Source organism: Diadema setosum, chromosome 18, assembly GCF_964275005.1.
Source record: "Diadema setosum chromosome 18, eeDiaSeto1, whole genome shotgun sequence".
NCBI lineage: Eukaryota > Metazoa > Echinodermata > Echinoidea > Diadematoida > Diadematidae > Diadema > Diadema setosum.
This window is the reverse complement of record NC_092702.1, coordinates 37,071,057-37,093,512: the sequence shown is the minus strand read 5'-3', so window position 1 is coordinate 37,093,512 and position 22,456 is coordinate 37,071,057. Positions and strand designations below refer to the sequence as shown.

General features: G+C 37.2%; 2 protein-coding genes across 3 annotated transcripts in view; both read left to right on the top strand.

Annotated features, from left to right (window-relative positions):
- LOC140241746 (prominin-1-A-like) overlaps nucleotides 1-7,012 on the top strand; it is a 35,958-nt gene extending 28,946 nt beyond the window's left edge. Inside the window, exons 21-24 of one of the 2 annotated variants that reach the window (XM_072321494.1) lie at nucleotides 960-1,028; nucleotides 2,184-2,273; nucleotides 2,830-2,978; nucleotides 6,356-7,012. In XM_072321494.1, coding sequence (XP_072177595.1) covers nucleotides 960-1,028; nucleotides 2,184-2,273; nucleotides 2,830-2,978; nucleotides 6,356-6,536 — 489 coding nt within the window. In that variant the 3' untranslated portion in view covers nucleotides 6,537-7,012. Of the gene's footprint in view, nucleotides 1-959; nucleotides 1,029-2,183; nucleotides 2,274-2,829; nucleotides 2,979-5,092; nucleotides 5,162-6,355 lie in introns of those variants that run through there. The other variant, XM_072321496.1, reaches the window with a different exon arrangement.
- A 1,936-nt stretch (nucleotides 7,013-8,948) lies between these two features.
- Nucleotides 8,949-22,456, top strand: part of LOC140241736 (uncharacterized) — a 35,158-nt gene continuing 21,650 nt past the window's right edge. Inside the window, exons 1-2 of the mRNA XM_072321487.1 lie at nucleotides 8,949-9,044; nucleotides 12,321-13,045. Of these exons, the coding sequence (XP_072177588.1) occupies nucleotides 12,635-13,045 (411 nt within the window). The 5' untranslated portion in view covers nucleotides 8,949-9,044; nucleotides 12,321-12,634. The remainder of the gene's footprint in view (nucleotides 9,045-12,320; nucleotides 13,046-22,456) is intronic.

Below are 22,456 nucleotides of genomic sequence, written 5' to 3'. Positions count from 1 at the left end.
CCATGTATCACTGATTCAGTTATTTGAAACATTTCAATCCTTCCCAAGTATACAGTACTCTAGAATTCAAGTAAGTTAACAATATAGGAGTTAATGAAAATTAAACTCTTTTGTAAATGAAGTACACAGACGGGAGCATCTGATGAAACTTTACTCGTAGAATACTGTGCGGAGAATTTCATGCATTCCCGTATAATATTATTATGTGGGGAAATAATCCTTTAAAATATAGGGGTTACTTCCACGAGAAAAAAAAAAATACATGAAGTCATGCTTTCTTTTGTTTAGAAAACAGGTAAGTAACCTATACCCAAATGAGACTGCGTCATGGCACAGGCAGCTATTTTGAGATACACATGACGCCCGACCTGTTATGACAACTAGTGCATTGCTGCAGAGAAGTTTCTATACCCCGGGTAATTAAAAAAACAAACAAACGAACAACTTTTGAAGAATATTGCAGAGAAATTGTTATTGTTTGATGCATCCATGTATAAGACAGCCATATATTTTTCAAGGGTTTTTAATGTTTTGTTGTTGTTGTTGTTGTTGTTGTTGTTGTTGGCAAACAAATGAGATAGTCACGAATTAAGGAAATGCTTCAGATGGTAAACTTTCACCGAAGGACTGATATTTCCTCTGTGTCACGTGATGTTATGTTCCAACATACAAAATGCACATATCTTTTTTCTTTTTTTGGGGGGGGGGGGGAGGGTGGGGTCGGGGGAGCAATCTCAGTGTGATGTTTTTGGTCTCTTCCACTTAACAATAAGACGATCAGAAAGCTGTATGATATAGTGGTTGAGTGATAGCAAAGTATCACAAATACATTTTAATATGATTTTACTTGCGGCACGAATTTTAAGAGGAACGGAAGTTTGAAAATTAAGATATTCAAACGACAGATGATATAAATGGGTCTTCTTTCATATTTGTCATTGTGTTCGATGAAACTACAGACCCTGGAGGCATACATCGAGAGCATCGTCGTCCTCGGGGACCAGTTCATTGACGAGGTCCTGCTACGGGTGAGAGACTTAACGAGTCATGCTGATTGCCACTTCCGAAGAGCTCTTAACAAACGTGCCGCCGGCTCGCTCAATGGGCGGCTAGTTGTGATATGGCGTTAAAACGGATGTCGAGTCGCAAACTTGTAATTCGACTTCCGTGGATGTTACAAACATAGTCATGTGTGTGCAGACATCATATAAAACCTTTTCGTTTTTCTTCTTCTTCTTCTTCTTCTTTGCTTGGCGAGGAAAAAGCTCTGTGTAACAACAAGGGAAAATAAATTAACTAAAATCCATTGGATGGGGGACAACAATCCATGATAATTCTGTACAACAAATCCTTTTTTGCTTCATTGATACCCGGAAACGAATTTCTTTTCTTTCTTTTTTTTTCTTTTTTTGGAACACCCCATATCGTTTTCCGTATCTGAGTGGATCAGTCCCATTGAGTTGTATCCAAACTGCCTTCCTGTTTATTTTATTAACATTTATCAATGACTTATTCACACACACAAGCTGATATTGATGATAATAATTACGACAAAAACACACACAAACATAAACACACACATACATCCGTAAATCATAAATGCATATACAGAGCTCATAAACATGCCAAAGATTGATGATTAAGAAGACTTTTATTTTATGCAATATGTTTGTTTGTTTTTTTTTTCACCAGTTTGGCCGAAGAGATCGAATCAAAATCATTATAAAAATTCCAGTTTTTATAAATGAAATCTAAGTAGGATATCCTCATCATTTTGGTTTATTTCACACTTTGTCTAGTTATACTCCTATATTTATCTATTAAGAGCATGATTTCTCAACATAGCATATTTAATTAATCAGCACTGGAGCTGTTTGTCCTTTGGTACAGCATCATCGGAGGCTATGTCGCTTAACCCTTTCTCTGCCAATAATTCAAATGTGCGCAAACTCCACGCACAAATCTAATATGAGTAGGTGATATAATATGATGACATGCAGAGGGTTAATGCTTGAAGTACTACAATATACGCATGTATAGACTAGTGTAGCACTTTGTGTTGCACCTTACATTACTTGGATTTTAGCGCATCAATAGATTTCTCACGAAATAATTCAAATTGTGGTGAGTTCGTTATCAGTGAAATCATAATTTTTTTGTCTCACGATCGCTTCTTTTGGCAGATTCGGAATGATATCGGTCGCTGTGGAGTCATACGACGTGTTTACGACGCAGTTGTTGGTACTGCTTGTCTATTCTTTCTTCCCGGATTGGTAAGTTTAGCTTTCCCTCGGATGAAGTTATAAACGTTTTAATGTGTCAAGGCAATTTGCAGATGAAAAGGTAATTGGATGTAGGTCCAGAATTAATGCGATATGTCTGAATTTATAGATGCTTTATTATATAACTTGTTGTTTTGCCGATAAACATAGCATCGTCGCAACACGATATAAATAATCATGATGTGTTAATAAGAAATCTGTAGAAGTCCCTCAATTTACCTGCGAAACGATTCCGCAGTATTTTCTCTTTTTTTTTTTTCATTTCACTGATTAATAATACGTAGGCGGATGGCCAAATGGCCTCTTTAAAATGTGTGCGTGCTAATCTTTGCAAACATGCACCCGACCGAGCAATTTGTAGAACCTTCGTTTTATATGAGATCTAAAAACGTTCCTTAATGTGGTTTCCTCATCAAAACTTCGAAGTTAAGTCAATGTTTTTGTTGTTTTTTTTTTCGCTGAAGTGACAATGACACTGCTACTTTGAGATACTTGAACGATTATGTATAGTTTAATGCCCCCCCCCCCCCTTCGTCTCTCATATCAGAATGCGTTGTGGGTGGCTCTGTGCGTCATTTCATTCGCCATCATTCCAAGCATCATCTTCAACGTCCGCCTTGCCAAGCACCTGAGAAGCTCGACTCAGCCCGCCGAGGAGCTGCACTTTGATGGAATGGAGATCTACGCGAACTCACCGTAAGCACCAATCGAACGACAGAGTGCTGAAATACGAACACTCTATGAACATTGCCATTCATAGAGACAGTAGGAGAATATGTGACGTGTATGATTGAGAATGAGACGATGTGCTACATCTCCCTGCCGGATGAAAATATAATTTCACTGTATTGATGGTTTGCAGAGAAAGCTCTTTTACCATTTATAAAAAGGAACTATTCATGAGCACAATCAGTAGAATACACTGTACAAAGACATATAAGTCTGTGATATTATATTATGAATGATGTTAAACGGGCGCACATTGTGCTTGTTCTTTAATGTGTTTAAACAAACCAAGGAGGTTCAAGAGAATGGAGTCACAGCTGTCTTATTTCCTTTGCTAGATGTTCGATGCCGCCGCTCAAAAATGTTTGAAGCATGTGCCAAACAGGATCTGCTACGCAGATAGGAAGACAATTGACTCGTGTCTCATTGTATAATCACCAGCCACTTTCTAAGGAAGATATGTCTTTGTGATGGTAATTACTTTTCGCTCTCCCTTCTTATACAAGGTAGGTGGTACAGACACGAGGCTGTGCGAATATAAATTGCGCAAAAAATGCTGAAATAAAGATGAAAATCACTCGACTGGGCATATCCGGGCACTAATCTGTTATATCTATCAATAAAGAATTATATTTGAAGATTATTCCAGGTCAGTTTTATTTGTCGGAATTAAGCGGAAAAGTGATAAAACCGGCTTTCCAGGATGGTACAGTTTTAAACAGTTTCACATGATACAGCTCTGATTTACACTTTTGCACAACTTTCTGCACGGGATTGATTTTTGTTTTACATGCTTTATCATTGAGTGAAATTTCATTTCATTTAATGAATAAATAAGCAAAATATGGCCAACATTATGTTAACGTTCAAAATTAATCTTCAGATTGCTCAGCAAGACGGCGGCTTCGAACATCGATCATCAAAGGCACAAATGCACCTAAGAAATTCTTTTGTACATCAATAGAAATCTGACAACTGTTTGAATAATTACAGCCAGTAGGAACTCCAACTCTTAAACCTCCTTGAACAAACGCAACATTGTGTACTTGTACCGTCCGAGAAACCTGCTGAACGTCAGTATTTAAGTTTGCGTCTTTTGCGTTTTGCTGTGGTTTAATCTCAAAATGATAGGTTGGTCATGTGTCTTCCAAGAGAATATTACAAAACTTTGTTTTCTGTACTCCGCATGGAATTGTTACCAGCTGTTATGTTGTGTGTGTGTGTGTGTGTGTGTGTGTTTTGTAACATATTCAAATGAAAACGTTGAGTCTTAAGGTATACTAATTCTATTCACTGCGCATCCATTTGATACATTGTATCACTGCAAATATAATGAGTAGGAAAAAAAATATTTTTGAAAATAACAGGTCTGGTTATTTTGTAGTTAGTGTTTTGTCTTTGTTATCTTGGTCAAATTTTATTCATGACATATTCATTCGTCGTATTTTTAATACAGGATTAGTGTATTTCTATGTATGATTCTAACCAGGTCAGTATTTTAAGATCCTTTCGGTACAAAAGTAAATAAATAGTGGTACTATATAATTTTATGGTGATTTGAATTGACATTATCATTCGTCTTTGTTTAGTCACTGTGCACATCTTTATTCCACAAAATATTCGCTGATGAACTGAGACAGATTTCTCGTGGTTGGTATGAATTTGATCACCTTTTCGCTTGGCCCTTCTATTTTCGCCATCCTGCACTTGTTTTCCAGGACGATGAAGAACATTCTATAGTAGAGTATCAAATAGCAGAGATATGTCATTATGTGGTCTTCCATGCAAGCAGGTGAGGTGGTAATGTGCCGATGGGACTTACAATTCCAAATGATTATCACAAAGCGTGATAGTGGAATGCGTTTATCTATGCATTTTATTTGTCTGATGGACATCAAGGTGTTTTTCTGAGGTCTTGACATTGTGATATGGACATATTATATGTTGGAAGTCATGTTTAAACCATGGCGCTTGTAATAGCTCCATGATTAAACACAAGACAATTCCATCAACAATATTATGCTATGCACGACATTAAAAATCTTATGCTTTTCATGTTTTTTTTTTTGTCTCCAAATCTATAGCATGGCTGACTTCGTTTTCTCTTTATGATGCAGGCATCAGTGGTATATACTCTATAAATATATGGCAAGGTGAACACTCACATACATGCACATAGAAAGAAGGTGGGGGGGGGGGGGAGAGACCAGTCAAATTATGGACAATAATTATGTTTAACTGATGTATCTGATGTTATATGATTACCATTTGTTGTGATTGACCTTCTTCTTTCTTGATATATTATTATCTGTTTTTTTTTTTGTTTTTTTTTTATCTGGACAGTGCGACTGTTTTTCTTGAACGTAAAAATAATCGTGAAAGTCCGTCACATCAACATCAATGACATATATGTTGTTTATCTGTTTATGATCTCTGGTAGGTTTTTACAATTTCCTGTAAAGTTTAGACTGTTGCGCGGATAAAGAAATGTATTGTAAAATGCTTTCTAATCATATTTCACACATAATTAAGCCAGTTTCTCGTGACATGAATGATGTGTGACCAAGGTCAGTATTCGGGCTTATGGAAAGAGTTTAGAGATGCGCCTAGATGCCAATTTACTGGTTGATGATATACTTGTATGTCTTGCGAAGAAAGAAAGTAAGCATGATTGTGAAATTTTTACTTTGCAGATAATCTACTTTCTTAAAACGGTCCTTTATAATCAAACTTACCCAGATTTGGGTATCTGATATGCGATATTACACATCCCATCTTTTTTGTATTGCAATATCAGTGGGAATTATTAGTGTCGCATAATAAAAAAAAAGGACTTGTCAATAAGACATAATATAAGCATATATTAATCGTGCCATCATTAATTCAGTGCATCAAATCTGGGTCAGTGCAATGTCAACTTTCAATGGTTCAACGTATCATGGGAAGAAATTGCTACATGTGTAATGATAGATATAGATGCCCTTCTCTTAAATGTCATTTTATGAATTGTTTTGATGCCCATCATTTTTGATCGTACACCTCAATTACGTATTGGGTGATGCGCTACCCAAATGATGGCAATCACTGAGAACGTCCAAATAATGCGCTTGTCTACGATTGTCTTTCCTCAGTATTTCTTGCTGTTTGCAGTTAACACTAAGTCTTCCTGTATATCCTCCCCATCCCATTTCTTACTTAACACACCTGTGACATATTCATCTCTTTTACTCTTTTCATTTTTCTTCCCTTTTTACTTCTCCTTGTTCATTCCGCTTTAGTAAGTTTGATCTAACTCTGTTCCCTTTCTCTCTGCGCTTTCTCGTATTCTTTCATTTCCGTCTCTGCAGTGGTGCATCTTATTCTGTTGGCGATTCATCTGCCTTGAATAACATCAAACGTCGTCTGAGTGGTAGTCTGGTGTACATCAGAATCCCTAAAAACTATCTTCTTGGTCGTCTGCGAAGATCTACCAATGAGATACGGATGTATAGTAAAGATTCTCAACAAAATTATTTTGATAACCCATAATGTTCAACATCTAAAAAAAAGTGTGCCTTTTAAACCAATCATATCTAGCTTTTTATTCCTAAATATCAGTCCTTTCTGCAATTATTCCAGCTTTCCTTGAGATGTTGCCTCTTTTTGTGATTTGTTGCGCCGTCGTCCTTTATGTGGTAAGAGAGGGTTATGTTTTGTTGCTTTTTGTCCTTGAGCGTTCTGAGCCGCAAGTTCAGTGTCTAAATGTCTCATGGCATTGATCGTGATTACAGTACAATGTAGTATAGAATGTAAAAACAATTCACTCTATCTATGCAAATGGAAAAGGTGTATACACGTTTACTTGTAAAATTGATTGTATAACATGTCATTTAATTCATTCACGGAATAATGATTTTACCAGGACATTCCGGAATATTAATGTTGTATATAAAATGAAAAACGTTGGTAAAATTTGTCATTGATACCGCTTTCTTTATGGGTTCGACAGCATGTAAAAATTGAAATTGCGGGCAAAGTATATAAGTGTCAGCAGAGTGTGACTATGTGTGTGCGTGTGTTGTTTGTCTGCCTGTCTGTCTGTGTCAGTGTGCGAACGTATTGTAGTGTTGCCAATATACTGTGGCTGCAGAAATTGGTTCACAACCAACCACATCATCCGTCATTAAAAAAAAAACAACAACAACAACATTAATGTTACAATTTATTTTGTTACTTTCAGTCTCATAATACATCCCAAATCCACGTATTGATAAAGAGAGAGAGGGAGAGAGAGAGAGAGAGAGAGGCAGGGGGAAGGGGGAATAGATACCAGTTAGCCCGAAAGATTATTATTGTAAAAAAAAAAATGAAGATTTGTAAAAAAATATATTTTTGAATAATAATGCTGATTGCAGGTTAGTGTGATTGACATGTCCCACACGTGGGAAGTTGAATGACAGTATACAGTTTCACACTATAATTATTTTCAAGTTGACTTTAATATACAGAGCGAACTTAAATACACCGAATGGTAGAATTTAGATTCATTGATATCGGACCTATTTAACCTGAAAAAGTTTTTTGGACACATGTTTTCAGTAAGCATGATGCTAATTGAGCCACAAGCCCTCATTTTGAGCATGAAATGGGGATGATCCATGACCTTACAAGTCGTGCTTCCAACTATAGGCCCTACCATGTTCTCGTTATAAAATTTAATGCAAATCTTCATTAAGATTATCAATAATTTCTTTTGCCAATAATTTTAAAATAGAGAAGAAAAGCTAGAATGTACGTGATTATGTGAGTGTGTAAGTGTGCTCTTTTATTATGCTTGAAAAGCGAAAATATATTGAATTTTGTTTGTATTCTTTACATCGTTTTCTAGACATGACGTCACACTGAAGTTTTGTTGTCTTGTCATCCAGCGATGGCGGCACCAAAACTTTAGAAATTACTGATCATGCACTAGACATTGTGTCATACTAATATTGCTGCATTCACTCAATCAATATTAGTCTATATCTAGGTTTCACCCCCCCCCGTTAAGATTTAGTCTTAAAAGAAAGAGTAAAACAAATTACAAAAGTGAAAATTCGATCAAGATCGAAATTCAATAGAAGTCATTATTGTGAAATAAAAATTAACTTTTATAAAACAGTTCTCGAACAGTGCGATATGACGCATGAGTTGAATGATAATACCATCTTCCCACAACTTGCAAGTTTGGTTTGTACAGACAATCTTGACATTTCCATTTGTTTGTTGTTTTTTCTTCAAATGCCCAATCGCAAGGTCCTACATTAAAATATATGCTGCAATATGTACCTGACTGATCATTACTTTGGAGTTATCCAGCCAGGAGAAGTTCATGTTTTACACTTTTATAGCAGAATAATTACATCTTCGTTATTTTTCCTTTAGGCACATAATAGTAAAACGATAATATAAAGAAAATATAACGAAAATTCTTTTTATTTTCACTTTTCTCCCATAACAAAGGAGCACATGACTTGCCTCCTTCAGAAGGCAGGGGAGTAATATCCTTACATACAAGACTTCTCGACATAAGTTTCGGTATCCAATGGCTGCTAAGTAAAATCTACTGCAGACTCCCAGCGACACGTGAGTTAGCCTGGTAGTAAGAGTCCGGTGCGCAGACGTATTTTGAGGATTTAAATCAATCTTCATGCATCCATGATCCAAATCTTACTGATTCAGTCACTCAAGCCTGTGTAATATACGTCACTTAGGACCTGCTACTCATTCCTAAAGTTTTCTTTTTTGTATTTGTGCGCCAAAATCCTCACGATTTAGCGCAAGCGTAGTAGCATGTCTGCCAAGTAATTTTCGCTGCTGTGCAAGCATTTTTGATAGACAATATGCTGGGATAGGAATAGCGAATTTTGACCGGCTTCGTGTCGTATGTGTTACGTCATGCAAAAGTCTGACCTCGGATTACGGTCAATGGCTGTTGATGTGTAATGCCGGTTCGGTAGATGATTCTCATCTCACCCATTTCATCTTTGCACGAGCGCTGCATTCGTCCGAATAATGGTATGTATGAACAAACGACACTTATTCTATCGTTATATTTTACCTAGAGATCAGAGGAATGATTTGAACGTTAGTAGATTTTGGAAAATCCGATTGTGACTTAGTATTAAATTTTCACGATGGGAAATAAGGCGGGCGGCGTCGAGACCGGTATAACGTGTACGATACATACGATAATGTCTCAGCTCATGCAGTAGCCTACATGGGCAGGCGGAGGCGGGAGCGGGGAATGTGGCCGAGTGCAAGAGGTGTACTGCAGCAGTAAAATTGTGAAAGTTGCAGCTAGCAACGACTTGACGGCTTGCACGTGAGAAAATGCTTGGCCAAGATTTTGCGAATACGATAACGATACTCTTTATCAAGGAAAGAGCTTGAATTTACAACAGCGTAGCCTTAACAGTGGCTAAGATGAAGATACATACATTCCAATTGAGTTTGGAAATCTAACGACATTACTAACGTTAAAAGTAATTTTCCAAATAATCGCCGTCGGTCATGAATGAACACTGATGAACGAGATCAATTTTATATGAAAAATATAAATTTCATCTCATTCCCTGGTGGGTGGTGCATTTACCTTCCTGAGCTAGGCGTAGTGACAGTAGTGTTCCTGTTACGGTTAGGCCTAGACCTAGGCCTACTGTCTGATGAGCAGGTTTAATACATCCAGGGGTTAGTGTTTATCTGTTGCAGTGTTGGCATGCTGATGACACAAACATATTTGAAATTAATACTTTCAATACTTATAACATTTAGTGATGCTGCTTTGCAGAAAGATTTTGAATGTCTCATTTCCTGGTCAGATGAGTGGTTTCTCATGTTTCATCCAGAAAATGTTTGTGTTCTTACAGTATTTGCCTTTGCAGTCAAGACAATTGAATTGAGAAGCAGCAGGATTTATGTTAATTGTGCCGTAGTTTAATGGGTCAGCTTGGCCTGGTGGGTAAACTCAGCTCAGTCTCAGCCCCTATTTATCTATAGCGCCGCCCTCATTACAAGGGGCCGTTATAATGTTACAGTGTTCTTCGAACTAGGCCAAGTTTAAATTAAGGACAAAAGGTACTGGTACATAGGTATTAGGATACAGTAGCCTAAGCCCTAATCTCTTTGCCTGTACCACTTCATATTAAATTCATAGATTCAAAGTGGTGGTTGATTCTAAACTTTATTTTGATCAGCATTTTCAGGCAAAAATTGATGAAGCCAATTAGATTGATGAATTTGATAAACGAACATTTTGTAGACAGGTCCATAGATCCATTATTATCAAATACACAAGGATAACTTCGATTGTAAAAGTTCTGGTAAGACCCTACTTAGAATACTTGTACCTTCATGCAGTATGGAGTCCTTATTTGGAAAAAAAAAAAAACAACGACCTATATTAGCTTTGGAAAATGTTCAAAAGGAGAGCCACAAAACTGGTACACTGTACATGTGAAAGTGGATATTTTTGCCTAACTAAATTTTTTTTTTTTTTGCGCTCGGCCTGGTAAGAAGAGTATTGCATGTTTAAATTCTGCATATAATCATTCATCAAGTACTAGAACATATGGCAAGCAAAAATATTCGCGTGCTTTTATTTTTTGTGCTAGCATCTGGTTGCGCGAAATGCGCAAATAGTTCAACACTTCACTCCAAAGATTCATCTGGTTGGAATATCAACTGGATAAAAGTTCATTTTGTGACAATCAGTTGCAAATTTCCTGTTCTTGATGAGACTTTCACCTACTGGATCTGTAGGCTTCTTCAGATCGAACGTTATGAGCGAGTTGTCTTCCCACTAGCTGACGTACATAGCTGGTGCATGCCGATCTGAGGGAATGGGATCGTATATTGAGGAAAATGAGTATTCATGTCTTAGGTCTCGGTGGAAGGTTTTCCTGTTTTGTTTTTGAATGTGGATGGCTCCCCTTATCCATCATGAAAAACTTTATAACTTCATAACTTCGAAAGCTACAGATCCAGTAGGCAAAAGTCTCATCAAGAACAGGTAAATTGCAACTGATTGTGACAAAATGACCTTTTATCAAAAAATTTCACCACCGCGAAAATGTCCACTTTTACAGTACCGGTACCTGATGTAAGGAGCTCTGTCTTTAGAACAAAGCTTGATTCATCTTGGACTCCCAGCTTTTGGCTGCTTCTTCTTCTTCTTCTTCTTCTCCTTCTTCTTCTTCTTCTTCTTCTTCTTCTTCTTCTTCTTCTTCTTCTTCTTCTTCTTCTTCTTCTTCTTCTTCTTCTTCTTCTTCTTCTTCTTCTTCTTCTTTCTTCTTCTTCTTCTTTCTTCTTCTTCTTCTTCTTCTTCTTCTTCTTCTTCTGGCTACTGCAAACAAGACTCCACAGCTGTGATTTGATTGCAGGCACAAGGTGTGGTGGATAGCAGTACATTTATAAAAAATGGACCCCCCAAATGAGAATTGAAATATCCTCATCACCTAATTTGCCTTAGATACATCAACAGTTGAGGCATCCCTGACATTTTTTGGTAGAAGATTCCATTCTGCTGTTGTCCTCAAGAGGAAGGAATAATTCTCGGTATCGCCAGTGCCTAGGTGCCATGCGCAGAGCAGTGTTTTAGATGCATTATGGGATAGCTCACGGGACAAACTTTTCCCGCTTTTGGCTGCACATGAACTCAGATCACACTCTGTCTTTATCCAGAGGTATTTTTTGTTGAAGATTTCTTTGCTTTCCGTCATGTGACCAGCACATTGAAGCCTTGCAGTAGTGAACCATGACTCTAGTGATCGGAAATCAGTAAAACTTAGAAACTTTCAACACTTTTAAGCTGAATTATAGCCAAGAAAAACAAAAGGGGTAACAACGGGAAAGCAGACAAATAACTCCATTGAATCGTATGGGAACTGTGACTCGCTTGAGACAACCGGAAGCGAACAAGGGCACCAAGGAATCCCACAGTGCATCTGTGATAGAGCTCTTCAGTGTGCGCAGAAGTTTTACTGCACATCGGCAATACCGAGAATTGTAACAGTTCTAGTCACTGGGTGAAGGAAGGAAATCAGAGAAGATATATCCTAGTTTGGATTCCATCAGAAGATATTTTCAATACCTGTTAATGTTTACAGTTTTAAGTTGATTGAGCATGATAGATTTGATAACTGATGCATACAGTCAAAACATTTGTCATGCATGATTCATGTTGACATATTATAGTTTAATGTACTGCTATTCTTTGTATTTGTATTTGTTGATGTTATTGTCTTTTGATTTTCTGATGTATAATTATCTGATGTATAATGATCTTTTGTCTAGGAATTCCCATGTGTGTCACATGGTGATCCTGTCAACCTGAAGGCCACCTCCAACCCAGTGCATGCCGAGACTACATCCATGCCCAACATCATGGAGTAAGCTGGGCTTCTTATAGATGTGCAGAGGCACTCCTTTGTATGCCATCTAGCACCATGAGCTCATTTTAAAGTTCTTGAAATATTCTTTTCAAGAGCAGAAGTAATAACCTTACACTAGTTAAGTGTAAGCTTAATAATCAAATTTACACAAGAAAAAGAAAAAAAATGTATGACCTCATTTCAAAGAAAGGCTAAAGCAAAAGCCCCAAAGCTTCAATGATTATCCAAAGCCCTTCCTCCATCAAGATGGCATCGACAGCTTCCGTGCAGTCCTGGCTAGGCCAGGAGCTTGAGACCCGGGGCGTCGATGCAGTCGTCTACACCCGCTACATCCTCAGCATCTTCCAGCAGGACAGCTTTGACTTGGAGCAGGATCCAGAGTTGATGGCTGGCCAGTCCTCCCTCCCCTCTGCCCGACCTCACACCCACTACCACCCCAAGGGGAGCATGGGCCATGTTGGTGGCAGTAGTGGTAGCAACAGCAGCAATCACCGCCACCAGACAGCATCCACCAGGCGGGAAAAGGGTAAAGGTAGAGGGAAGGCAAGGAACCACATCCGATGGCAGAGTCCAGAGGATCTGAGAAAAGATGCTGTGGTGAAGTGCCTCCAGTCTGTCACTGAAAAGGTATGTAATGTAGACCAACCGTTCTGGAGAGGAAAGTGATATGATCCATTATGTGTGTGACTTAACCCTATATTAACGGGGGGGGGGGGGTCAAATTGCCCCCCAAAAAAAACATTTCGCGCCACGATTCCGCAACGCGCAAAAATTTTGCCGCGTCGTTTCATGACTTTTTTTCATTGAAGTTTCCCGCATATTTTGAGACCAAATTTGCGACATCCGGGTACACCGTTCTGAAGTTATGTAATGTTTTGCATAGCATGTCAACCCGAAAACAGCTCAAATTCATGATATCGTGTGCAAATCCAATGCAAATAGTGTTTTTTGATAAATTGATATGAATTAGATTATTTCAACTTTTAATCATAGCAATTAATCAATTCTAATGTAGATAAGCTTGAAAAAGTCCCTGCAACAAAGTTTGGCCAAAAAACAATAGAAAACAAAAGGTCAAAATAACAATGAAATACATAGGAAATTAAAACAGTAAGAAACAAAAGAAATTGATTTCGATTGTGCAATTTTTTCTTGAGGAATTCTGACACATAAAAATAGAAAATCAATATATTTCGATTGTATGACCATGTAATCTTGTAGATGATATCCGGCTCTATGTTCAGGCAAAATTTTGCGGCGATCGCGTGATCGGCGGCCGAGATCTGAAGGGGGGGGGGGGGTTTATTATTACCAGGTATTATTGAAGATTATTGTGTATGCCATTCCATGGTATTTTTAACTAAATGCAAACAAAGGGGAAACTGGCCAGAAGTGTATGTCATTCATAAGTGAAAAATTGAGCAAAGAAAATGAGATTCCATTGGAATGCGAACCCAAGACTTTCAGTTGCTAGCCCAGTGCTCTACGGACTGGGCTGTAGAAAGTATTTTTTAATTGTGAATTTCACAAGTTGGTCAGCATTTGCTAAATTAACAACACACGAAGTATTGCCTTTTTGTAAACAAATGTGATAGAAGTCATCTCCAAGACAGGGAATTGGTAATTATTCTTTGAAGTGGAATCTTTTTCATTCTCTCTCTGTGGTTCTCGATTGCAGAGTCAATCACTTGTGAATCATCTTTTAGGTCTCAATTTGGAAAGTTGGTGTGGGGACAGTAACAGCTGTTCCTAGGTATTACCATTGTGTTTCTGAGATGGGTAAGGTTCCCAATCCATGGTAAAACTGCTTTTACCATATAAAGAGTTGAAGAGATACTGCGGAGTATTGAACCTGTCATGTACTGCATATCATATGTTTGTTTTACTCTATTCCAGACTTTAGAATTACAAATGTCAGGAAAGTGTAGAGTCTAGGTTTTGCAAGCCAGCTGTGGCAGTGCCCCAACGGTCACACCATCATGGCTACTTTGTATGTGAGCCAAGCACCCACCTGGCTCTAGTTTCATACTTCTGTTCACGATGCACAAAATGAAAGCACTTTTAGCAAAGACAAATAAATGGAAAAACAAGATGTGTCTCTTATCCCTGACTCTAAAAAAGACAGTCCTGTGCACTTTACTGCATGTCAAACATGTTGAGATGAAAGCTTTATACCCATTTACATTTTTTCTGCATGCCAAAATTGCAAGAAACATTTAAAGTGCATAAAGAAAGTGAATTCCATTTCTGTAGTGGTACAGAACCATGGCTTTCTGTTTTGGGTATTGGAGAGACCTACAAATGTAGCAATGCAAGGAAAATGCAGTAATTAATGCAAACTTGTAGATTTTTTGCTTTTGTTTTGTTTTACTTTTGGATGTTGTGTATCTGTTCTTTTTTTTTTTTTACAAAATGAAACGAAAGTTTAAGTCTAATCTTTAAATATGATATCTGAGTTGAGTGCATTTGTGCTGTGATTTTGTTAACAAACCTCTCATGCTGGACAAGTGTAAAGGGAAGACTATACTCTCATCAGATATGGGCATAGAACTACCAGTTGTGTACAAATACATACTGTGTGCATGATTTCAATGAAGATTACTCTCATGCAAGAGGTATGCAGTATTTACAGCAAGCCTTGGCTTTTATTATTTGTAGGGCAAGGACACGTTGGCCTTGGACTGCAAAGAAAGCCATAGACCAAGCAAAGCAGACAGTGTGAGCATCACAGTCCAGCATGTAATGACATGTTTGACAATAAAACTACCCATGACCCTTTTATCCCCTGATTTGTTTTTCCTTTTTTTTCTTCATCTTTTTGAAGAGAGGTAGGTCCAGAGGTAGGTCCAGAGGTAGGTCCAGAGGTACTTGTAGGTAAAGAAGCAAAATAGTGAAAATCATTTTACAGGAACTTACAGATTCATTGCTATTGAAATGTTGGCTATGGCACCTTACTACCAGGACCTGCATCTGTAATGAGATTGATGTTACTACTCCAGTGTTGCAAAGTAGTCTATCTCAGTGAAAACACTCAAGTCTTGTACCTTATTGATTACCCTTCCAATGCTTAATAAACTTTATTCAGTGTATAACATTTGAAAGCACCATGTTGTGGGACATCTACATCATGTACCATAGATCTGTACATAGGGAGACAAAGACAACTTGGGTAAAATGAGTTATAGATTGTACCTCTGAAACTGATGAATCATAACCAAACATTCTTTTCCTTCCAGAAGGATATGCGTAATAGGATAACACTTTTTTCCCCCAATGTGCATGTGTGCAGCATTTTCATCATGTGTTTTTGGATGTGATACTGAAATCTGGTACAGTAGATCCCTTTTGCATTGGTGTTAGAAAGTTATCACTTGTCACAATGTTTATCCCTATAATGGAATTTTGCTGTGTGAAAAGGAAAGGGAAATATTGCATTAGAAAGTGTAGCACACACACACACACACACACACACACACACACACACGCACAAAATACAGTTTGACATATTTTGTGTATTATACTACAAACTGCAACAGAGCTTTACCTTCCTCTTCTTATCCAGTACACTGCATAGTGTGTTTCTTTGTGCAGTTTTGTGCCGTTGGAATCTATAAAAGCAGTAATTGTTCATCTGTTTTACAGAAATTTATTCATTTATTAGATTGCATTTTGTCACTTGGTTTACTCGGTACAGATTTACACGATGGTGAAAGGGTATTTGTAGATTTACAGAGAGAAAAATCAATGATTTATGATGATGCAAATTGAAAGAGTTAATCCAGAATGACTAGGACTATATTCCTCAACTGTCACCCACTGGATGATTTCACAGACTTTCAACATTTCCTTTTTTATTTTGTTTTGTTTAGTTTTGCTTAGTTTTGCTTTACTAAATTTCTAACTGAAGTATAAATTTGACACATTTGCCTCTTTTCAGCGAGTCCCATTTGATTGTTCTTCTAGTCAGTTCTTCTGCACATTCAGTACATTGTAATTCAGAAAACAAAGGCTTAATCATAATAATGCTTAAATCAGGAAGAAAGGAAAGTTTAAATTGTTTATGCCGCATGCAACACTGCATTTGTACAAGTTTGTAGGCCTACATAAATGCCCATGACAGTCTCTATGGTACAGTGTCTTGACCTTTGCAAGTGACTTTCTGTATGTGAGTGATTCAGCAGTTTGCTGGGTCCTACATGTATGCCAATTGCACACTATCAGAGTCAGTCATTTAGCCTTTATTAATCTGTGTGCAGTGTACAAGGAAAGCTAAACTCTCAAATTTCCTTCTTCTGGTGATAAGATGAGATCAGCTGGAGATACAGTGTACCTGCTGGTTGACTGGCCTAAAACCAATTCTGGGTCTTACTTGTACTTAACTTTTCATATATAGGCCTCATAGTTAACTACTGTGTTGATGCGGATTGTCACATTTGAGAACTTGTCAGTAGAGTGTAAGCACAAGTTAATCTTAAAGTTGGTTTAATTAATGGACTAACAGAATAGCAGAAATTTCATGAAAATTGGACCTCCATTGAATTTTTTCAAATTTTAAAGAATTTTGTGTTTTCACATCAGTATTATCAGTCATTGTGCAAATTAGATGAGCTTTATGATGGCATTGGCACTGCCTCAAGAATTTCCTGTTTGCTTGAACTCAAATCTGCACTACAAATCTCTTTTGAAAAGACTGTTGGTACCAAATATTAACAGCAGCAACAACAAAAATTAAACACTTAATCTGTCACATCAAATCATTCAAGAATGGTAACAACTAAGAAATTATAACTTATTACGATAGGAGTTATGCAATGCAGCTGTTATAGATATTTGCATAAAAAAATAACAACAACAACAACAGACAAACAACTTTCTGAAAGATTTCACACACCAAAGTTTTAAGAATTTACCCCAGGAATCAAGGTGCCCTATCTAGCAAAACATCAAGTAGTTCATGGTAAATCCTTTTTATATGAATGTATGTGTTGTAGTTTGGTACAGAACGTGTCATCACCCTTGAAGAGTTCTCTGCATTTTCTGCATTCATCCAGGTGAAAAATTTATTTAAAATTCAATTTCATTGTAATAGTTTATTTGTAGTCATGGTTGTTTGTACATTGTATTGTAGTACCAAAAGTCATGACCCAGTATAAACCTAGATATCTGTGCAGTGGAAAATATCATTTTAAAAGTCAAGGACAACTCAGCATTGAGTGTTATACAAATATTGTAACATTAGAGCTCTCTTGAGGTGATACATGCCCAGTTGTATGTACACTGTTTATTGCACATATGATACAAGTTCATGGGGTATAGTGTTTCAGGGTGACCCATGAGGGTTGAGCAAGCCATTGCAATACTCTCAAATTCTTGTGCAACATCCTCAAAAGCCAGCAACATGCTGTACAACATAATCCAGAATTATGGACATCATCCAAATAAAGATATGAAATGTAATCAAACATATGAAAAACATGTTCAAAACTTGAGAAACATCAAACCACTTCGACAATTTTTGTGCAAAACATGAAACAGTATAATTGTTGAATTCAGGACTTGTAGCCCTGAATTATTGCATACCTCCGAGGCTCCTTTTATGGATTATATTTTCATTACAGGATGCTATTTTAGCTGTACTTTACTGTTTATTCAATGTAGTGTTTCCCTTCTTTTCAAAATAATCCTGTATTATACCATACCCTATTACAGTTTTCATTTACCATAGTGTCTGACTGGTTATTTGGTACATTGTAGTATATGATGTTTAATACATTGTATGCATTGTACATGCTAAAAAACAAAAAAAACAAAACAAAACAAAACAAAAAACAAAACAAAAAACCCCAGAAAACCCCAAAAACTGCATTGCACTACCTTTGCCAAGTTTGCAGCAACCACTGGAAAATTTGTCAGCTGGGTGATTACAAGTTCGCCTAAGTTTGAACTTATAAACCTGTAGCCATTGTAATGTACCCCTCTAGGCAGTATTTCATTTTGTACATCATGGAAGGAATCATAACAGTAGGAAAGACATGTAATTGTATGCATGAGTGATACCTGCATATGAGATTACCTACAAAAAGTCTGCAGAACAGTACACAATCTTGTTTTGCAAACAAGGTCGTTCAAAATAAAGTTCAAGCTGCGTTGTCTCTCCACTGTACACTTTTGGTAATGAAATGTACAGGTGTTTAAACAATTAGATATTGTAGGATAACATGTACCTCTGTACTCTGCGTCGAGGTCACATTCATTTTCTTTTCTTTCTTTCTGTCCTTCCCAGTGTGTCAGACGAGGTGCTATTGCATCACTTTATTTTTCCACCACTAGTATCACAACTTTGCTCGTTGCATGTGGTTGTATACTGTATTAAAGGCGTTGTTTACCATTTGCAGATCAAACAAAAACCCAGCTTTAGTGCTTCAAACTACAATTGTACAGCAGTTGTAAAATGTGAGTTAGGGATAGAAACAACTAGTGTTAAAAGTTAATCAGTATATTGTAATCAATGTTAATTATTGTTAAATATACAAAATGTCAACAATAGTTATAATAAAATTATTTCTAGACTAAACTGTCCACAGTTTAACATACGATTTAGTGAGAAAAATAGTGATATCTCTTTATATTTTAGGCTTTGCTGCAAAAATTTTATGTGTTAGGATGTTTTGTAATACAACTGACATACACATATATGCATCAAATGTGATAACTCAAACCTTTTTTCAATCACTGCTTCGAATGGTAAACAGTACCTTTACATCTTGCTATATGCCAGATGGCTTGTATTTTGAATGTGAAGTATACTGTATAGATTCATAGACTGATGAGAATGTCGAAATTGGAATGAAAAAATGGGGTTCAGTGACAAGATATCATGTACACATTGTGTACATCATCAAGCAAAGCCACATTCAAATCACAAAGAGAAGAGTAAGGTCCTATGCAGCAGTTTCAGGTATTTAGCAACTCTTTCCAAATACATACATGTGTTCTCAGAAAAGGTTGGTCTCTTAAAAAACCCATTAAGAGAACAACCTTAAATACATCAGTACGCTAGCCTATGTGTTTTAAAAGAGATGTGCGCTAAAAGTGGTAATAGAATGGACATTTGCAGCTGCACTGTCTGTGTCATGAGAAATTACATACTGTACCTAATGGCCCGAATTCACAAAGGTGGTACGAATGAAACCATGGTTTAAACCATGGACAAAAACCATGGAGCTTCAAGTGTCGCACGGAATATTTCGTTAGGAAATTGGTCATTTCGTCAACAAAATTACCGTTTGGTTAACGAAATTATCATTTCGTGGCCGAAATGTTCATTTAGTTACAAAATGTTGTCATTTCGTTACAAAATAATCATTTCATCGACGAAATGACTTATTTCGTAACGAAATATTTCATGCGACACTTGGCGCTCCAGGGTTTTTGTCCATGGTTTGAAGCATGGTTTCATTTGTACCACCTTCGTGAATTCAGGCCCATGTGTACAAAGTGTGTTCATATGCAAACTAGCTGGGGTTATCACAAGCTAAACACAAAGCTGTACCCTTACATTATTGAGTAGTAGTGCTCTTTGATCAAAACTGTTATCACTGATGAACATTGCGTGAACGAGCTTATGGTTTAGAATTTTCCCTATCTTCCTTGATAAATTTGTCATCAATTATTAAAGGGGTCATATAGTTTAGGTTGAGACCTAATTTCAGGTTTCTAATATTTTTTTGTGAGATAATGAGAGACCTCTTATGAAATATGAAAGAGCATTATTCCATGAGGAACTCCATGTTTATTTGATGAAAATTGGTTTTGAAATGGCTGAGATATCGAAAACAGAGCGATTCTAATAAAGTGTGGGACCCACCTTTTATTACGATCGCTTTTGTTTTACTTTGTTTTTGGATGTTTCAGTTATTCCAAACCCGATTTTCATCAAATAAACTTTGAATTCCTCTTAAAATGGTATGTTCTGTAATATTTCATACTGTAAGTGTTTTCTTGGATTCTCGCAAAAAGTTAAAAGCCCAATTCTCATCTCCACCAATAATGCACCATCCCTCTAAGGTATGATATGAACATACCTTCTAATTACAATACGTTCTCAGTAAGATGTGATTTGTTTTTACACAATTCATAAAATGTAATCTATGCTAAGATATGAGATGTTCATGATTCCTTACTAGTGAATGTGTATTGATGTTTCTTATTATAGGGGAGGATCTGAAAGAAATGACCTGTATACATGTTGTAGACCTACATGTATTTACCAACAAATGCAAATTTTGTGCATATCATTGTAAAAAAAGCCGCTACTGAATACTAGAAAGTTTGTCCCAGGTATGCTTTACGTAGCAATAACTTTAAGTGAATGGGAATTGGATTTTTCATATTTAATTACATTGCATATGTACGTATACACCCACATTGTTGGTGGATAAAATAGCTGCTTAATTTGGTTATCGGGAAAAAATCCATCAAATTCAGTAGAGTCAGGAAACCAGCATGTTTTGAGTAGCCACTCATAACAACCTTCAGTTACAGTGTATGAATCACAGCAGACTGTTTGCGATCACAATGGTAATTTACATAATGTTAAAATAGGCTATTTTAGTGTGACATGAAGATGCCTCAAGCATTCAAAGGAATTCATAGGAAATTCAGGGTTGTTTTTATATTCCATGCCAAACTGGGATTATTCTGAGCTTTTACAGAGCTTGTCCTATGACATTTGTGTGATAAATACATACAATGTACATGTTCAAAATTGGGAAGGCTTTCCAACAGGGCTAGTGTGTAAACCAAGGAATTGTGGAGGTGCTGTAGAATCCTTTGGCTTGAAGACAGTACAAAGAGGGAGTCAGAATCAAAGGAATCTACAGGAAGCAAGGAATCTATAGCACAGTAATATTTTTATCCATTCACCAGAAGGTTTTAATAGCCCTTGAAAATGAAGGCAGCTCACCTATTGAACATGATTTGTGAGAATGTTTGTATGAGGTCTATGTCATGCCAAGTTCCCTGTATTTTGCTTTTTCCTCCCTCCCCCCTTCTCAGTCCTGCACATGATATGCCTGTCAACCTAATTAGACCATATATAGGCAGTTCCACCTTGGCAGAGTGTCCCTATATCTTTCTGTGTGTGCTGTGCTGCTCACTGGATGCAGGTTTTGTTCTTTTATTCTGTGTGTATGTGCTGTACCCTCTCCCATACACATGTCATGGCCCGTGTGCGCAGGCATAGCCAACATGCCTCTTGTAAATGCCAGACAAGTGTGGAGGAATTTGTGGTATGCAGCAGCACTGCATCATACACAACTTGGGAGAGGTGCATTGTGAACATCAAACTTGGGAGCTAGTTCCCTCACAATTATCCTGACTAGGGCTAGCTGAGGATACTGTAATGTCACCATCTCTTCTCAGTTTCACATTTCATTGACAAAAGCAGTGTTTATGATAGCCAATTGGTCTTTTGAAAACTATTATCAGTACGTTACATGATGGCAAACTTTGAGCAATGTCACACAGGCAAATGAAAGTCTAATCTCATTATCACTTGGTGTCACTCTAATCAATGTGGCATGTCTCTACCTGTCAAATATACCCTTGTAAAAAAAGCAAGTAAAAAAAAAAAGAATGACATACTTCAAACTGATTAATGTCAGTTTTCTGCTGTGATATTTTACTGAATTCACATCGGCCTTACACAGCACAAAGTTGTTCATATAACATGAATCTTAATGTGTAGATCTGGACTGGAGGATGTCAAAAGACGACATTATAACTGGGTGTGAAACGTAACAGTACCCGAGGTTTTGTGTGAAGTGAAGTCCTGGAATTGTCCTCAGGCAGGACAATGAATGCCTCTTGGTGTGGAGACAGCAAAGGTCTTGTGATGCCAGCCCAATGGTATTACCCCAGCCAGCTTTCAGGGGCACAACTGGGTGTCGGAAGAGGCTGAAATGTCTTGGGTTGGGGTGGGTGTTGGCCCCGTGATGGTAGCAATGATGTTTGAGATGACGACAGTCAGTGACGATA